Source organism: Schistocerca serialis, unplaced genomic scaffold (genome assembly GCF_023864345.2).
Source record: "Schistocerca serialis cubense isolate TAMUIC-IGC-003099 unplaced genomic scaffold, iqSchSeri2.2 HiC_scaffold_1402, whole genome shotgun sequence".
NCBI classification, from domain to species: domain Eukaryota; kingdom Metazoa; phylum Arthropoda; class Insecta; order Orthoptera; family Acrididae; genus Schistocerca; species Schistocerca serialis.
The window spans coordinates 2379158-2395428 of record NW_026047628.1 but is presented as its reverse complement, the minus strand read 5'-3'; the positions used below and the strand labels follow the sequence as shown (position 1 = coordinate 2395428).

Below are 16271 nucleotides of genomic sequence, written 5' to 3'. Positions count from 1 at the left end.
AGTGAAAGGATCAGAGATCGTAGAGTGTTTCAGAAAGCACTAGGGAACCATTGACAAGGACATGGGTAAGAGATACAGCAGAAGAGGAAGGGTAGCTTTGAGAGATATCTAGTGAAAGTAGCAGAGGATCAAGTAGGTAAAAAGATGAGGCTAGTAGAAATCCTTGGGTAACAGAGGAGATACTGAATTTAATAGATGAATGGTGAAAATATAAAAATGCAGTAAATGAAGCAGGCTGAAAGGAATACAAACGTCTCAAAAATGAGATCGACAGGAAGTGCAGAATGGCTCAGCAGGGATGGTAACAGGACAAATTTTAGGATGTAGAGGCATATATGACTAGGGGCAAGACAAACACTGCCTACTGGAATACTGAAGAGACCTATAGAGGGTCTATACAAGGGCGATGCACTTGCGGGCAATATTTTGAAAATGGAAGAGAACGTAGATGAGGATGAAATGGGAGATACGATACTGCGTGAAGAGTTTGACAGTGCTGAAAGACATAAGTTGAAACAAGGCCCTGGGAGGAGACAACATCCATTAAAACTACTGATAGCCTTGGGACAGCCAGCCTTGAAAAAAACTCTGCCATCTGGTCAGAAAAATGTATGAGACAGGCAAAATACCCCCAAACTACAAGAAGAATATAATAATTGCAATTCCAAAGAAAGCAAATGTTGACAGGCATGAAAATTACCGATCTATCAGTTTAATAAGTCATAGCTGTAGAATACTAACATGAATTCTGTACAGTCGAATGGAAAAACTGGTAGGTGCTGACCTCAGGGAAGATTAGTTTCGATTCCGTAGAAACGTTGGAACACGTGAGGCAATACCGACCCTATGATTTATCTTAGATGATAGATGAAGGAAAGGCAAACCTACATTTCTAGTATTTGTAAACTTAAAGAAGCTTTCGACAATGTTGACTGGCATACTCTCTTTCAATTCTGAAGGTGGCAGTCGTCAAATGCAGGGAGTGAAAGGCTATTTACAATTTGTACAGAAACCAGATGGCAGTTATAAAAGGAGAGGAGCGAAAGGGAAGCAGTGGTTGGGAAGGGAGTGAGACAGGGTTTTAGCCTATCCCTGGTGTCGCTTAGTCTGCATATTGAGCAAGCAATAAAGGGAACAAATGAAAAATTTTGAGTAGGAATTAAAATCCAGGGAGGAGAAATAAAAACTTTGAGGTTAGTCAATGACATTGTAATTCTGTCAGAGACAGTAAAGGGCCTGGAAGATCAGTTGAACAGAATGGACAGCACATTCAAAGAGGGATATAAGACGAACATCAACAAAAGCAAAACAAGAATAATGGAATGTAGTCAAATTAAATTGGGTGATGATGACAGAATTACATTATGAAATAAGACAATTAAGGTAATAGATAAGTTTTGCTATTTGGGGAGCAAAATAACTGACGAAGGTTGAAGTGGAGAGAATATAAAATGTAGTCTGGCAGTGTCAAGGACAGCATTTCTGAAGAAGAGAAATTTGTTCACATTGAGTATACATTTAAGTGTCAGGAAGTCTTTTCAGAAAGTATTTGTTTTGAGTGTATACATGTATGGAAGTGAAACATGGACGATAAATAGTTTAGACAAGAAGAGAACAGAAGCTTTCGAAATGTGGTGCTACAGAAGAATGCTGAAGATTAGATGGGTAGATTATGTGACTAATGAGGAGATACTGAATAGAATTGGGGAGAAGAGGAATTTGTGGCACAACTTAACTATAGGGTGGCGTACAAAATGTGTTACCAATTGTTTCTTTTACAATTTACACCACACATTAGATACTCCGCTGGGATCTCTACAGCAGTACCAGCAGAGCTTGGATAAACAAATGAGTTACGAAATGACATGTAATTCACGATACTGCCACTAGGAGACTAGTAACCAGCAATGGCTGACAATGGAAGACTGACAACACAGCAACGATCGGCAATTGTGTTACTTTTTCATTAAACGAAAAGCCTTGTTGTGACTCACAGGCGTTTTCGACAACAGTTTAACACACGATGGGTTCCTTGAAAGAAGACCATTCACGGGTTGTACGATAAATTTGTACAGGAAGGAACAGTATTGGAATCGAAGCGACCTCGGCCTAAGCCTGTTTGTTCGCCAGAGAATATTTAAGCAGTACGAGTTGCTGTACAGAGAAGTCCCGGGAAATTGTGTAGAAAGGCAGCAGTGCAACTGGGAATACCCAGTCGCTCCATTCAATGCATTCTTAAAAGTGGCCTCCACATGTACCCATACAAGATGACCAGTGCACAGAAGCTCACTGAAGAACACAAGCAGCAGAGACTACTGTTTGCTCAGTGGATGGAGGATAGGGAAGAAACTCTCAACAACGTTTGGTTTTCAGATGAGGCGCATTTTCATTTAGATGGTGTGGTTAACAAACAAAATGTACATTTTTGGGCCACTGAAAACCCACAAGTGCTTCATGAATGACATTATGCTCCGAGGATTACAGCGTGGGCAGCAATTTCCAGTCACGGACTTACTGGACCCTTTTTCTTTGAAGAAACTGAACAGCGAACGTTATTTGAGCATGCTTCGCAATAGATTCATTCCACAGCTTCTTGCTACTGCCTTGCCCTTCAACACACAGTAATTCATGCAAGATGGAGCAAGGCCACATACTGCAAACACTGTGTTGGAGTTTTTACACAAGCATTTCGACATGCGGATCATTTCATTCAGGTTTCCAGGTTGCTTCAATGATGGACAAAATTGGCCCCCCAATAGTCCAGACCTCAATCCATGTGACTCTTTTCTTTGGGGGTACCTAAAGGGAAAAAAATTCCTGAACTGTCCACGTGATTTAATGGAGCTCACAAGACTTATTCTTTAAATTTTCAGTGAAATTAGGGAAGACATGTGCTGTAGGGTACTCACTAACTTCAGCGTTCCTTTGAAGAAAGTTGGGAAACAAAATGGTGGGCATATTGAGCATGTACTGAGTTAGAACAAATCTCCATGGATGGCTCTTCATTATAGCATATGCTCCTTTCGGATTGTATTGACAATAAAGTTTATATTCAAAAACAAAATGGTAACACATTTCGTGCGACACCCTATAGAAGAAGGGACTGGTTGGTAGGACAGGTTCTGAGCCATCAAGGGATCATCGATTTAGTATTGGAGGGAAGGGTGGAGGGTGAAAATCAGAGGGAGACCAAGACATGAATACACTAAACAGATTCAGGAGGATGTGGGTTGCAGTGGTTACTCGGGGATGAAGAAGCTTGCACAGGATAGAGTGGCATGGAGAGCTGCATCAATCCAGTCTTGCCACTGAAGAGCACAACAACAATAGAAGGGGTGGATGTGCTTTGCAACCAGTTTACAATACTTCTGCAGCTGCATCAATCCAGTCTTGCCACTGAAGAGCACAACAACAATAGAAGGGGTGGATGTGCTTTGCAACCAGTTTACAATACTTCTTTTGTGACACAGTGCCTCACACAAGCTCCACTGGACCCATGGGTGCCCACATAGTTGTTTCCCAGAGTATAATGGAGGCCCCTACAGTACAGGAGTCAAGAGGCTCTTCCCCTTGTGGGTGACGGAAATGCACCCTCCCAATGGCACGATGAAGGTATCAGGATTCATCAGACCACGCAGTGCTCGGCCATTGTGCCAACATCCAGCGCCAATAGTTACATACCTATTTCAGTTGTTGTCGATGTCATGGCGTGGGTCATCAGCGGCACAGACTCATCATTAGGAGTGTTTGGAGCATTGTGCATTCAGACACAATTGTACTCTGCCCAGCATTAATGTCTGATGTTAGTTACACCACAGTTTGTTGCCTGTCTCGTTTTACCAGTCTGCCTAGCCTATGATGTCTACCATCTGTGATGAGGAGTACTTGCCCAACCCCATAACGTCTGGCCATGGTCTCACCTTTGTTTTGCCATGTGTTGAAGACAACTGCCACAGTACTACTTCAACACCCGGCAAGCTGTGCAGCTTCCATAACGTTCATACCAAGCCTTCAGGCCATCAAAATCTGCTCTTGGTCAAACTCAGATTGTGCGCATTTCCTATTTTACAACAAGACAAGATGCTCACTGATACTCCATGCAACGTGTGTGTGTCTGACTAGAAGACAAGGTGAGATGCTATTGCCTGGATGAGTTTATACTGACAGTAGATCAGTGATCATAATGTTTTGGCTGCTGTGTATATGGATTTAGTATTATGACTTCCAAGTGGATGCTGGGCAATGCCAAGGGAACCATTCTGCAACATTTGAGGCAACTGTAAAATGCATCAATTTATTACAAGGGTGTGCCAGAAAATAATGCCTCCAAAATTTTGATTCTGTTCTTAATATCAGTTGTCATGCATATGACACTGTTGATGTTACCACTTTGCTGACAGAGTATGCAGCACCCTCCTGATGAACAGGGGTGTGTGTGTGTGTGTGTGTGTGTGTGTGTGTGTGTGTGTGTGTGTGTGTGTGTGTGTGTGTGTGTGTTATTTAACTGTGTCAGCATGTGAGAAAACCCTCAGACAACAGAGCACCAATTCAAATAGTTCATACACATGTGGAGCACCCTCTCCTTCAGCATGACAATGCCAGACCATACACAACCTTTTTTTTTTTTTGCACCTGCAACAGACTGACGCCTTTGATTCATTATTATTGATCATCCTCCATACTGACCCGGTTTGAGCAAATGAATTTTCAACTGTTTGCAAAACTTAAAGAACACTTTCAGGGACTTAACTTTGATAGTGATGAATTAGTGTAAGCGTAGGTGAGGCTGTGGGTCTGCCAACGAAGTCAAGCATTCTACAGTGACGACACCAACAACCTGGTGTCTCACTGGGAGAAAGGTGTTCAGTGCCAAGGTGACTATGTTTGAAATAAATATACAAGCACGAAGAATAAATATGTTAAATATTAAAGTTTGTTTTAATTAAAATGCTTCAATAATTTCCGAATAGAAATTTTGTGTCATTACTTTCCAGCATGAGCTCATGCCCAAAATATACACCAATTAAAAATTAACATTTAATTAATTTGGCAAATAAGGTGGCTTTCAACTGATACAATGTTAAGGTCATAGGGAAGTTCAGTTCATCGACTAACACAGCACACAGAGTATGAGAAGACTTCTTGTAGGTAAAAAGTTACGTTATGGGCACCATTTGGATGTTTTGGTTAACATTAGGCTGTGCTACTGATCAATTTGTTACCATATCCTTTACTTGGCTTTCACATTTCTAGACTTTGTCAGCTCACAGCCACACTGCCACTTTTAAACATAGGCTAAGCCTTGAGATGCACTATGAATCAGACTCCCACTACAACCAATGTTACAAGGGGGGAGTGGGTCTAGAGCCACATTTTAACCTTGTAGTTCTCCAGTTTAGGTCCAAAGTCAATGGATCTTCAAACTGCTTTTCATTTACACGATGTGTGTTGTGCATACATATCATCCTGAATGCCAAACCATCTTTACATCAGGGTTCAAAGTCAAAGCCTGAACTGTGTTGGGTCTGACCACTCTTTTACTGTATTTAATAAAATTTAGTATATTTATTTTCCTATCATTTCCTCACAGTGATTGTTTAGGATTACTGTTGTGATAATGCTTGTCAAATGAATTGCAAGCTGTTCACATAGTTTGTATAATATATATTGAAGTACTCACATATATTCAAATGAAAATGCTGCATTAATGCTATCCCAGTACTTCTGCAGTTGCACTCAAGATGTATGTTGAAACAGATTTTTTTAGCACAGATAGTTCACAAGTAGTTTGCGTGATTGTGTCAGTGCGCTCAATTCTCATTTGCAGGATAAAAATACTAGTGGCACCAAGTGAATTTGTTTGCTGCTGATAGGTGAATACCCTACAACTGGTTGCACTACATCAGATTTCAAGTGACATGTATATGTAAGATTATTTACACCAGTAACTGTATCATTGTGACAGTTTCACAAACAATATGAGTAACAATGTGCAGCAAATGCAGAAAGTGGTTATGGACAAACCTGTCAATATTTAATGTGTAGCCCCATGGATTCATAAAAACTTTGCTGCCAACATACAAATTCATTCTGCCGTGTAACAATTTATGCTTCCATGTGATATTTGTCTGAAATTTAACTTTACTGCTGAGAGTTCTACTTACATATGGTTCACATATTCAAAGTAAACAATTCTCATTCCATACCACGATACACTGCAATAATGCATTAACTGCAGCCATACTATTTATAAATTTAATGGCACTGCTAAGGTTCACTACAGTCATAATCATTCTTAAGTTGCACATTAAGGTTGTCATTCAAAAGAAGTGTATCAGAGCAGAATATACCCACTTTATGGCAACCAGTTTATCAGTATAATTGGGTTGTGCATTAAAAAAGTTTTGCATGTTTACTAAACATTAAATTGAAACTCTTGCTCAATTCTATGTGAGGTTTAATACAAGGCTTATTTCAATGCACTGTGCAAAATGTCATATTTAAGACAGTAAGTTCATCAGTTTAGTAAACCGAATTATTCATGATTCCAGCTGTATGACATCAATTGTATGTATTCACGCATCACACTGCACACAGAAATTAATGAAACCCTGTTAAGAAATACAAGTAAGCCACTTACTATGAAGTGTAACTCAGTTTCTACTTCATCAGTTTCATCTTTTTTTATCCACTTAGTTGGCTCCTGGTCCATCGCTTCAGTTCTACAGTCTGAAAAGAAAAAGCAATCAGATAAGAAAAGTTTTTGGCCCACTCAGTTTCTGTTTTTACCATGAGGTATAGCTCAAAGGCAGTATTGTCACTCATATATTGCGTGCAGTAAATGGGTGATTACACAGGAAACAGATGCAAAGTGGCTGAGGAAAAATGTGTTCATTGATATAAACTCATTCACATTTTGCAGGTCATGAAGAGTGAGAACAATCATAAAATAACATGCAATGGAAACTGAGCATTTAAAGTTGCTACTGCTTCTTTGTAACACTGGCTCATGGATACCATCCTGTTGTGACAATTATGGAAGATGTGTAATTTTGTGTGCATGCATTAACTTCAGCATTACAAACAATCACAGCAGTAAATAGATTGCAGCGATATTACTTAACAACATCAAATATTTCATTCTATACTTGGTTCATTGTGTTAATTTCAGTGTGATAGGGACATGAAGAAAATCCGGATATACGGATTGTTTATCAGTGAATATGCATTTTCAACGTAGGCATTACCTTGAAACTTACATCATCTGTATTCATTCACGGATGTATGCTCAATTTACAGGAAGCGTCATCATTTTAGAATCTTTACCTGCTATTAAAGGAAACCAATACCTGCTGTAGACTGCACATTGCAATGCGGAAGTTCTCATTCTTGATTACCATCAAGATTAAACATTGGTTAGCATTTTCTAACAAAACTGATTTACTGAAACGACTTCATACTAACTGTAAATATGATGAATGATCTATTGAGTTCTGATGACATGTAATGCTTTACGTTAGGCAGATTATAGTTAATCTGTACCTTGCATCTCGCCAGTTCGTAAATGATGTTGCAGTACTCTTATACAGAACTCCATTAAAACCCACACACTACAACAAACTGGTATTTACATATGATTACACGAATACTAACGACACGAATAATCAAAGCACAGCGAAAACTAACAAAATGCAACAGAATTGCAGAATTTCCTTTCATGCGAACATACTCAAACCATGAAATGATGTAGTAACTGTGGGCACTTTAAAAAATGCTTACGTTAGCCCTCAGATCTGGAGCCGCTTTATGTCTACATCACATCACAGAAAATTATCATCACAATCATTATTACTGCTAAGTAAGTCAAAATAAGCGCACTAACATGGGCAACCTTTGAATTTCACTGTCAGCCTTTTCTCGTTAGCCACGAAGTATATGAGGACATTACTTCGTAGACAAACTGCTCCTGACAGCACGTCACACACTCAGCCGTTTCTTTTACGAAGATACACGTAGCGATTTTAACGGTCAGGCCAAAAACAAGCACTAACAACTCAGGTATTTAGTTGTTACGAACATAACCTGAAAAATTACAACATTCACACACCGTCACCAAGCACACTATAGGTGATGTGATCACAATTAAATACAGAATAAAATCTCATCCTTATGTACCCATTAAAAATTAAAACATAAAAAAGACAGCAGCCTCAAACAGCAGAGTCATCACAAGATATTCGCGAACTAGTACACTCATCAAACTCAACTGTTACTGTGATAGAAATTAAGTACCATGTTAATTTACTTCCGAAACACATTTCTTCACTTATTCTTGTTTGCAGTTTATAAACGCTTATAAATTACCTGGAGAATATCACACACAAATTTCCACAACACCACGAGGTTGCTGCTGACTACACAGTACTGAGTACACGAAGGGTGACAGTATCGCAGAACCAGCAGATGCATTCAAAACCAGTGTGAATCTTGTCGCTGGTGTGGCCAACAGCAGAATTTTATGTCTTTTTCAGTGAGTGTTACGAGATATGTAATTAACAGTTTTTTCTGTATTTTCTATAGTATTTGCGTGTATTAGTGTGAAATAGACTTGATAAATTGAAGGTTTCAGTTTTTATTTGCGTTTGAATAGGAAAAGCGAAGGACAGCTTCGCGTGTACGCAAACGTTTGTTTACATTCTTAAATTACATTGTTAAATGCGCGGGAACATCAATTAAGTAGTGCACAATACTCAGTATTTACGTTTATTAGTGTCATTTAGAATCGATACATTGAACATAGCAGTTTTTATACATTTTATTAGGTCATTTTTCGCGTGTACGTGAACGTTTGTTTACATTATAAATACGAGGGTTAATCAGTTTAAGTTAGTGTTGGATGCTTAGTATTCACGCTTATTAGTGTCATTTAGGCTCGTTACATTGAAGGTAGCAGTTTTTATAAGTTTTATTAGGAAAAGTGATACTGACGGTGAACTCTTAACGCCACTTGCATACGTTTGACTAGCGCAACCTGTGAGCGTTAACAGTTAAGTAGACGTAAAATACGTGGTAAATTAGTGTTACACTAAAATGTCTGAGTAAATCAATGTTACAATAAAACTTCTGAGCCATTCTTACATACGGTTTAGTTAGCAGAAATCTAATACTCTCCTCGCGTCTGCTTATTTTCCATAGCTTGTTGTGGGCATTAGTGATCGTGTACTGTGAGCCTATGGGTTCCTATAAAGTAGAACTCGTATTTGTGCTTTTCATTCTGAACTCTTATTGTTAGCTAAAGGTTTTGTTTTGTACCTGCATCTGTCAGTGTACAATACTCAGTATTTACGTTTATTTGTGTCATTTCGACTCGATACATTGAATGTAGCCGTTTTTATAGTTTTATTAGGCCATTTTCGCGTGTACGTAAACGTTTGTTTACACTGTAAATGCGAGGGATTACCAGTAGGTGTAGTTTACCGCTGGTTACTGTTTAACATTTATAAATAACATTCACTATATAGCCCCTAGCAGTATACTGTAGGTCACTGTTTTTTCCTGTAGTATCCATTTGATAGCCCTAGCAGCAAAATAAGCACCAGATCTAGCTTCTACCATAAATATTTATTGTTTTTCATTGTTGAGTGTCCTTTCTGCCACCTAGAGTGTAGTTGTTAACCTAGTGTGGCAGTAGGTTTCCTTAAGTTTCTTATAGTAAATCACATATTAGCTAGATGGATAGGGACTGTGTCTGTTGTGTGCGGATGCAGGAGGAGTTAGCCACAGTCCAAATGCAGCTGGAAGCTTTGTTGGCCACAGTCAACTGGCTCCAGAGTGCCACCTTGAGGTGTAGTGAGGATGGGGTACCTGGGGCAGCCTTTTCTGTACTAGATGTGCGGGCAGGGGGGCGGGGGAGAGATGTCACAGCTCTCTGTCACTGAGCCGACCTACACTAGTAACATAAAACTGTTTATTTGCTGCCATTAATCGTCACTGAGGAAAGAAGTCAACAAACCTAACTCAAAAACTTCATAAAAAGACTGAAAGCATTACAAAAACACACACATGGAAAAATATCCTAAATGTAAAACTAAAATGAACTCCCAACACTGCCAACACTGAAAAGATAGTCAACAAAAATGTAATAAAGGAGAAATTTTTTAAAAAAAATCTGAAACTAAATATAATGTGTCATTTCTTATTAATGTGCTCTATTTGTATGTATATAGTCAATTGAATAAAGTTGAAAAAAGGTTCAAGTCATGGCTGTGATACAAATTTTAATTAATTTCTTCAGCTTCTACAATTGTTAAAGATAAAGCTGAGACTCGTACACCTCAAGGAAACTTTAAAACCATCAGTTCATGAAATGAAAGAAAATTATCTGTTTTATGCCCAATTGTGCAATAAAATCTTCAAAGAAATGTAAATCCAAGTGTATGAAATATCTTTATTGATTTATGAATATTTCAATACCATAAACAGAGGATCATTTATAATTTTTGTCTGTCTGATGCAGTGTATGCGGTACTTTCACTCCTGTGCACTTCACACGTGTGAAAGAGACATCAAGGGACTCCAAACCTCCTGTTTGTGTATTAGTCAGTACAGTATCTTCTCTGAAAAATAACATGAAGAATGACAGAGAGCTTGGATCATTCCCTGGCTGATTGCTGTGTCCTAAGGACAAGTCTTCAAATGCGTGATTAAGTGGACTAAAATTATTTTTTTTTCTAGTCAAATTTGTCACCACCCTTTCTTCCTCGGACAGACTATCAATTACATCTTGTTGACACAAGACTACATGTTACACTTGTTGAGGTACATGACTTCAAGACTGCCATGGTCAGAATCTGTGGAGGAGTTACCACTTGTATCAACTTCGAATAATTCATCCCCACTGTCATGCTTCATATCTTCATAATTTCTTCCTCAAAAAGAAGGGAACAACAACAACAACAACATATTCAATAGAAGGGCTGAAGATAAAAACATTTGGATCAACAGAGGCGTCCAATCCCACCCATCGGCTTTGATCCGTGATGTAAGCATGTTGTGGTGTGTGACGTCATGACGGTGCGGAGTTTAGTTTATGAGTGTGTTGTGTTTGTAGCTGTCGTCTTGTTGCAGTTGGAGGTGTCCTCAAGTGGTGTGTGTATGGTCCGTGTATTATGTGGTGTATTGGGTTCATTTGGTTATCACTGCTTGAAGTGTGCATTTATCGGTCATGACTGTTATAGAAGAACAGAAATTGGTTTCACTGAGTTAAGAATCAAGTTTGTGTTGTGTTTATGTTATTGTGGTGTCATTTGCTGTTTGTTGAGTGGTAAGTCATTTAATTTAATTTGTGGCTTCTTTTGTTTGGTATGGATATGTCTTCTAAGTTTAATTGGGTTAAGGTTGAGGGGGGGGGGGGCTGGTTTGTTTTGGATGTGTTTTTGTTTGTTTGTTAGGCAGAGGTGGGGGGATTGGGGTTGCTGACCTAGTATGTAGTGCTGGAACTTTTTTGTGGTAAGTAGCCATTTTTTTGGATCTATTGTTTGCATGTTATGATGATTGGTGGGGTATTTGTGTGTTGTTGGGTCAGTGTTATTTACTGCATGTGTTGATGGTTGGTGTTTTGTTATCAGCACTTGTGGTTGATTTATGTATCTTAGGGGAAGAACTTTATTTCAATTTTTTTGGTATTGTCAGTTGTATTTGAGTTATATAGGTCAAGGGAAGTGTCCAATTCCAATGACTCGTTGTAGCTACGTGTTTTGGTATTGTGAGCTGCCGTTGACCTATATAGGTCAAGTGAAGTGTCCGATTCCCATTTTTGATGGTATGTGTAGTCGCAGTGTTGCAATTTTTCTAGATATCAATTTTAATTTTGTGGTATCGGTAATTGTGGTTGAGCTATGTAGATGAAGGGAAGTGACAGATTCCTGTGAATATTGTGAATGTAGTGGAATTGGGGAAATTTTGATTGGTTTTATGTTGTCATGTGTGTGTGTGTGTGTGTGTGTGTGTGTGTGTGTGTGTGTGTGTGTTTAGTTTGTCCCCACCCAAAAACCCCCAATATCCCGCACTGGTCCCGTGAGTTTGATTATATTTATGGATTTTGTAATCGTGTTTACATAACGACCTCATAGGCGCCATATTGGAGACATTGTGAATGGTCGTGTCCGCCATATTGGTGACGTCATTGCTCAAAGCATACGGGTGGAATCGGACATTTCTGTAATCCCAAACATTGATGAACAGTAAGATCAAGTAAAATTGAATGCAGTGAAATAATATCGTAGTAGACACAGTACTACTACTACTACTACTACTACTACTACCAACTTAGTAGCCAGAACTGTGAGAAACTGCTAAAAAATAGGTTCAAAGCTCTATTGTGCACTTAAATTCATGAACAGTACACAGCTGCCTGTGAAGTTGCGCATTTATACTTGTCATTAGTGGTCAGGGGGCAGCAGGATGGCTTAAGTTAACTCATCAATAGCGCTCAAGGAAAACCCACAAGCTGTGCTTAAACTCGTCAAAAGTACCTGGTGACTGGCAGAACATGAAGACAGTACTCAACAACAATAGTTAAAGGACTAAGGACAGATGAGACAGTGGTTGGCCAAGAAATTTATTTGGAGGGTAGGCCCTGAAATTGTCATTTTGTATATAGCTCAGTTGGTCAGTTTCATACTGCATCATGCCCAAAAACAAGTGTGTCCATTCATAGTAGTGAATCATATTTAAAAAAAAAACTGTGTTATTAAAAACCAAGTTAAGGAAAAACGGTAGTGTCCTACGATTTCGAACCGAGCATCACAAGAAGTGAACCAAGTATGGCATATCCCTGGACAATAAGAATAACAATAAAGATGATGATGATGTAGTATTCCACATTAATATTAAAGGAAATAATTTTCAACAGGCAAAACATCATGCTGCGTTAACTGAAGCCTGTGTCATTCAAAGGAATTAATTAATGCATTGTATATGTGCTATGCCAATCAACGATATCAATTCATTTTGAAATGTGAATTGACCACCTAGTATCTGTTAATGAGCAACTTAGGTGGCAACCACTGATCAATGCAACTAGCTGATAGTAATAATTTGAATCTAAGCTTGCTTGCTAAAGAGACTTGACTTTGTAACCCCAAATACAGACTCACATAAGTGCCAAGAGCAGACATTATCAACAAATATTGACTGCAAAATCAGACAGTTCTGTGTCGCCTCGCTTTCACGCTAATGGAGGACATTTTGAACATTTCCTGTAACACAGTGTTTGAAGTCACGCTGGTACATTATGTTGCTGTGTGTTTCCATTCCATGATTAATGTGATTTGAAGAGAAGTAATAAAATGAGCTCTAACATGGAAATTAAGCATTTCCGGACACATGTCCACATAACATATTTTCTTCCTTTGTGTGTGAGGAATATTTCCTGAAAGTTTGGCCGTACCTTTTTGTAACACCCTGTATAATAACCATTTTGATTTTTCTAGCATAATTATTCATAGTTTTCTTATCAGGTTGCCTACTAGACTGAAAAACCATCATGACAATGTATCTAATTGACTGCCATTTCATATGAGATGCTATTTCTCAATAATGACATGCCTCACTACTTCATTTTCATCACTGGCACCACAGCACGCACACAATGCATTAGGGGCAGCATTGATGTGCCTGGTACATATGTCACTCCATATTTTGATCTACAAAATATTGCTATCTCCAAAAAACAGTATCAATCAATAGCTCACAGAGTAAATTTTATACATGAGATATTTCATCTACCTTTTTTCAATTACTGTAGAAGTAACATGGGGTCAAATTTCTGACACTACTCTGTTTGTTTTAGCGTAACTCAAACCATGTACACAAAATATGAATCATTCTGTATAGAAAGTGAACATTTCAGAAGTAATTTTCTGTTAATCAGTAATGTAACAAAACAAATCTGTAAGCATGCAAGACTCTGAAACCCTTAACATGGGATTATAAAAGAAAGAAGTTATTTTGAAATAACAAATGAATGGAGAGGTGAAACAATTAGTAATAGGGTAAAAGGAACTACTACTATCAATAAGTAAGATATTGTAACAGACTACTGCACACAATGAAGTAGAGGAGTATATATGTAAAATAAGTTACAAATGTAAGACAGGACACAAGATAAGATAAAAAATACAACATTATAACAAGGTTTATGGTACATTAATAAATAATCTAGAGAAAATTTATAACTGGTAGAAAATAAACTTTTTCTCGCTTGCATTGAAATTTCAACACAAAACTTTCCAAGAAGAGACTTAACTCTGTCAAAATTTTAGGTCTGGTACTAATTTTATATTAACCACAACAGAGCAGAAAGTAAAAAAGAAGTCCATAAATGGAAAAAAAGTCGTTAAGATTTGAGCGTGATGCTATGTCATCGCTAAAAGCATGCACAGTATAAGTGCTGTCTTACGTCAATTTCGCCTCAGCTTTCCAAAGTATCTAAAGAATCAAGAGTTGTACTCTTATACAGAATGGTTAATGCTGAATATATAAAATTGTACTTAGGAAACTTGGGCAATAGCCTCAGACCACAGGGCACATACAGCTACTTCTGCATTTGATCACTTGGGCCTTAGAAACACAAATGTTTCTACAACTTCTTAAACAGTGACAATAAACTGCAGAACTCTGGGATCACGATCTAGGTTAGTGGAGTTGCAAGAGGAGTTAATTAAGACCAAATAATATGTAGAAAGGTTATTAGAAGCGTTGAAAAAAATCCAGACCAAATGGAATTAAAATCAGGCCGTATGTTTTATTACAGATGAAAAGAGTGGAAGTAAATACAAGTGTAGCCTTTGTAGCAAATAAGAAAATTAAAAATACTACAGGTATTAAAGGAAACTCAAATATTATATTAAAACTGGTTTTAAAAATAAGAAAGAGATATACTGTGGCAATCGCTTGAACCTATGGACCAACACTCAGATGCTGTTGAGGTATGACACCTCTACAAATATTTACAGTTATTTCAAGCAGAATGACCCCCTCTAAACCAACAAGCACGAATTCTGAAAACCTCCATCACACAACAACCCCCTACACTTTTTTTGTATTTATTTATTTGTTTTACTCCACATACCATCCTCAAAGACAAAGATTGAGGGAATAAGGTAGATGGAATATTTCCTGATTTATAAAAACAATTTGACTTAATACTGCACCAATGTTTATTATCAAAAGTATGGTGATATGGGTATCAGACAACATATGTGACTGGGTTGATGTTTTCTATGTAAACAGGGTACAGCATAATCCCTATACTGTAAATTGATGGGGTAACAGAATGTAAATTATACCAAAATCTGTTTTAAACATTTCTGAGATTTGCTGGATCCACTACAGTAGATGCTATATATCTTTATACTTGGTCAAGCGATCAAACTGAGCTATAATCTTCTGATTTGTAATTAAACGTTGACAGGCAATGTGAAATGCAGCATCTATAATGGTCTAGTGCAGGGTCATGTAAATTTCTTAGTTCTTCCCAATTTCATGGCAGTTTGTCATAACATCCCATGATCTCCTAATGGGTATATCAGCATCCTAGCATCCTTTCAACTATGGAGCTGTCTCCATGTTAAGCTGCATTGTTCTGCTGAATTCTCTTCAAAATAAATGTTAATCTTTTAGCCATGTACTTCACTTTGCTGGAATTCATTTCAGGTGACAGCTTATAAGTCTTGAAACATGAATGGATTTTTTGGTGATAAAGAACCTCAAAGGGAATCAACACTGTGGTTTCATGTATCCTGGTGTTGTATGATGAAATCACATATGGTAATAGACAATCCCAGTCTGAGGGGAAGCTAATCGTGTTATAAGATAAGATTCTAGGTACTGTTTTATGAATGTGTTCAACCCTGTCATTACTCTTAGAATGAAATGACGTAGCTCTGAACTTCTTTATTTTAAACAGTCAAGATAACTGTATGATAAGATTGGCCGTAACGTTTGTCCCTCAGTCTGCTATAATGGCCTCTGGACTTCTAGATTGTAGTGCAAAATAAGTTACCAGTGCTCTCACAACCATCTCAGCGGCCATATCTGCAGTGGGTCACACAATAAGATGATGAGAGAAACGGTCAGCGACAGATAAAATGTATGTTACTTTTTACTGTTAAGGCAAATGGTCCAGCAATATAGAGTGCTAAGACTTTGAAAGGTCCAGCTACCTCAGATATAGTTTGAAGAGGTACATTTGGTTTTTGTTCTTGCAC

General features: G+C 38.0%; 1 protein-coding gene and 1 long non-coding RNA gene across 19 annotated transcripts in view; one reads left to right on the top strand and one right to left on the bottom strand.

The window, feature by feature from the left end:
* Positions 1–8485, bottom strand: part of LOC126442748 (zinc finger protein 708-like) — a 115153-nt gene extending 106668 nt beyond the window's left edge. For 12 of the 18 annotated variants that reach the window (XM_050090761.1, XM_050090773.1, XM_050090768.1 and 9 more), the window contains exons 1-2: positions 8306–8442; positions 6641–6729 (exon numbers count right to left, since the gene is read on the bottom strand). In XM_050090761.1, the coding sequence (XP_049946718.1) occupies positions 6641–6729; positions 8306–8318 (102 nt within the window). In that variant the 5' untranslated portion in view covers positions 8319–8442. Of the gene's footprint in view, positions 1–6640; positions 6730–7882; positions 8083–8292 lie in introns of all 18 variants that reach the window. The other 6 variants (XM_050090777.1, XM_050090778.1, XM_050090763.1 and 3 more) reach the window with 5 other exon arrangements.
* Positions 8486–8511: 26 nt separating this feature from the next.
* Positions 8512–16271, top strand: part of LOC126442751 (uncharacterized) — a 78765-nt gene continuing 71005 nt past the window's right edge. The window contains exon 1 of the long non-coding RNA XR_007581632.1: positions 8512–8530. This is a non-coding gene — a long non-coding RNA (uncharacterized LOC126442751). The remainder of the gene's footprint in view (positions 8531–16271) is intronic.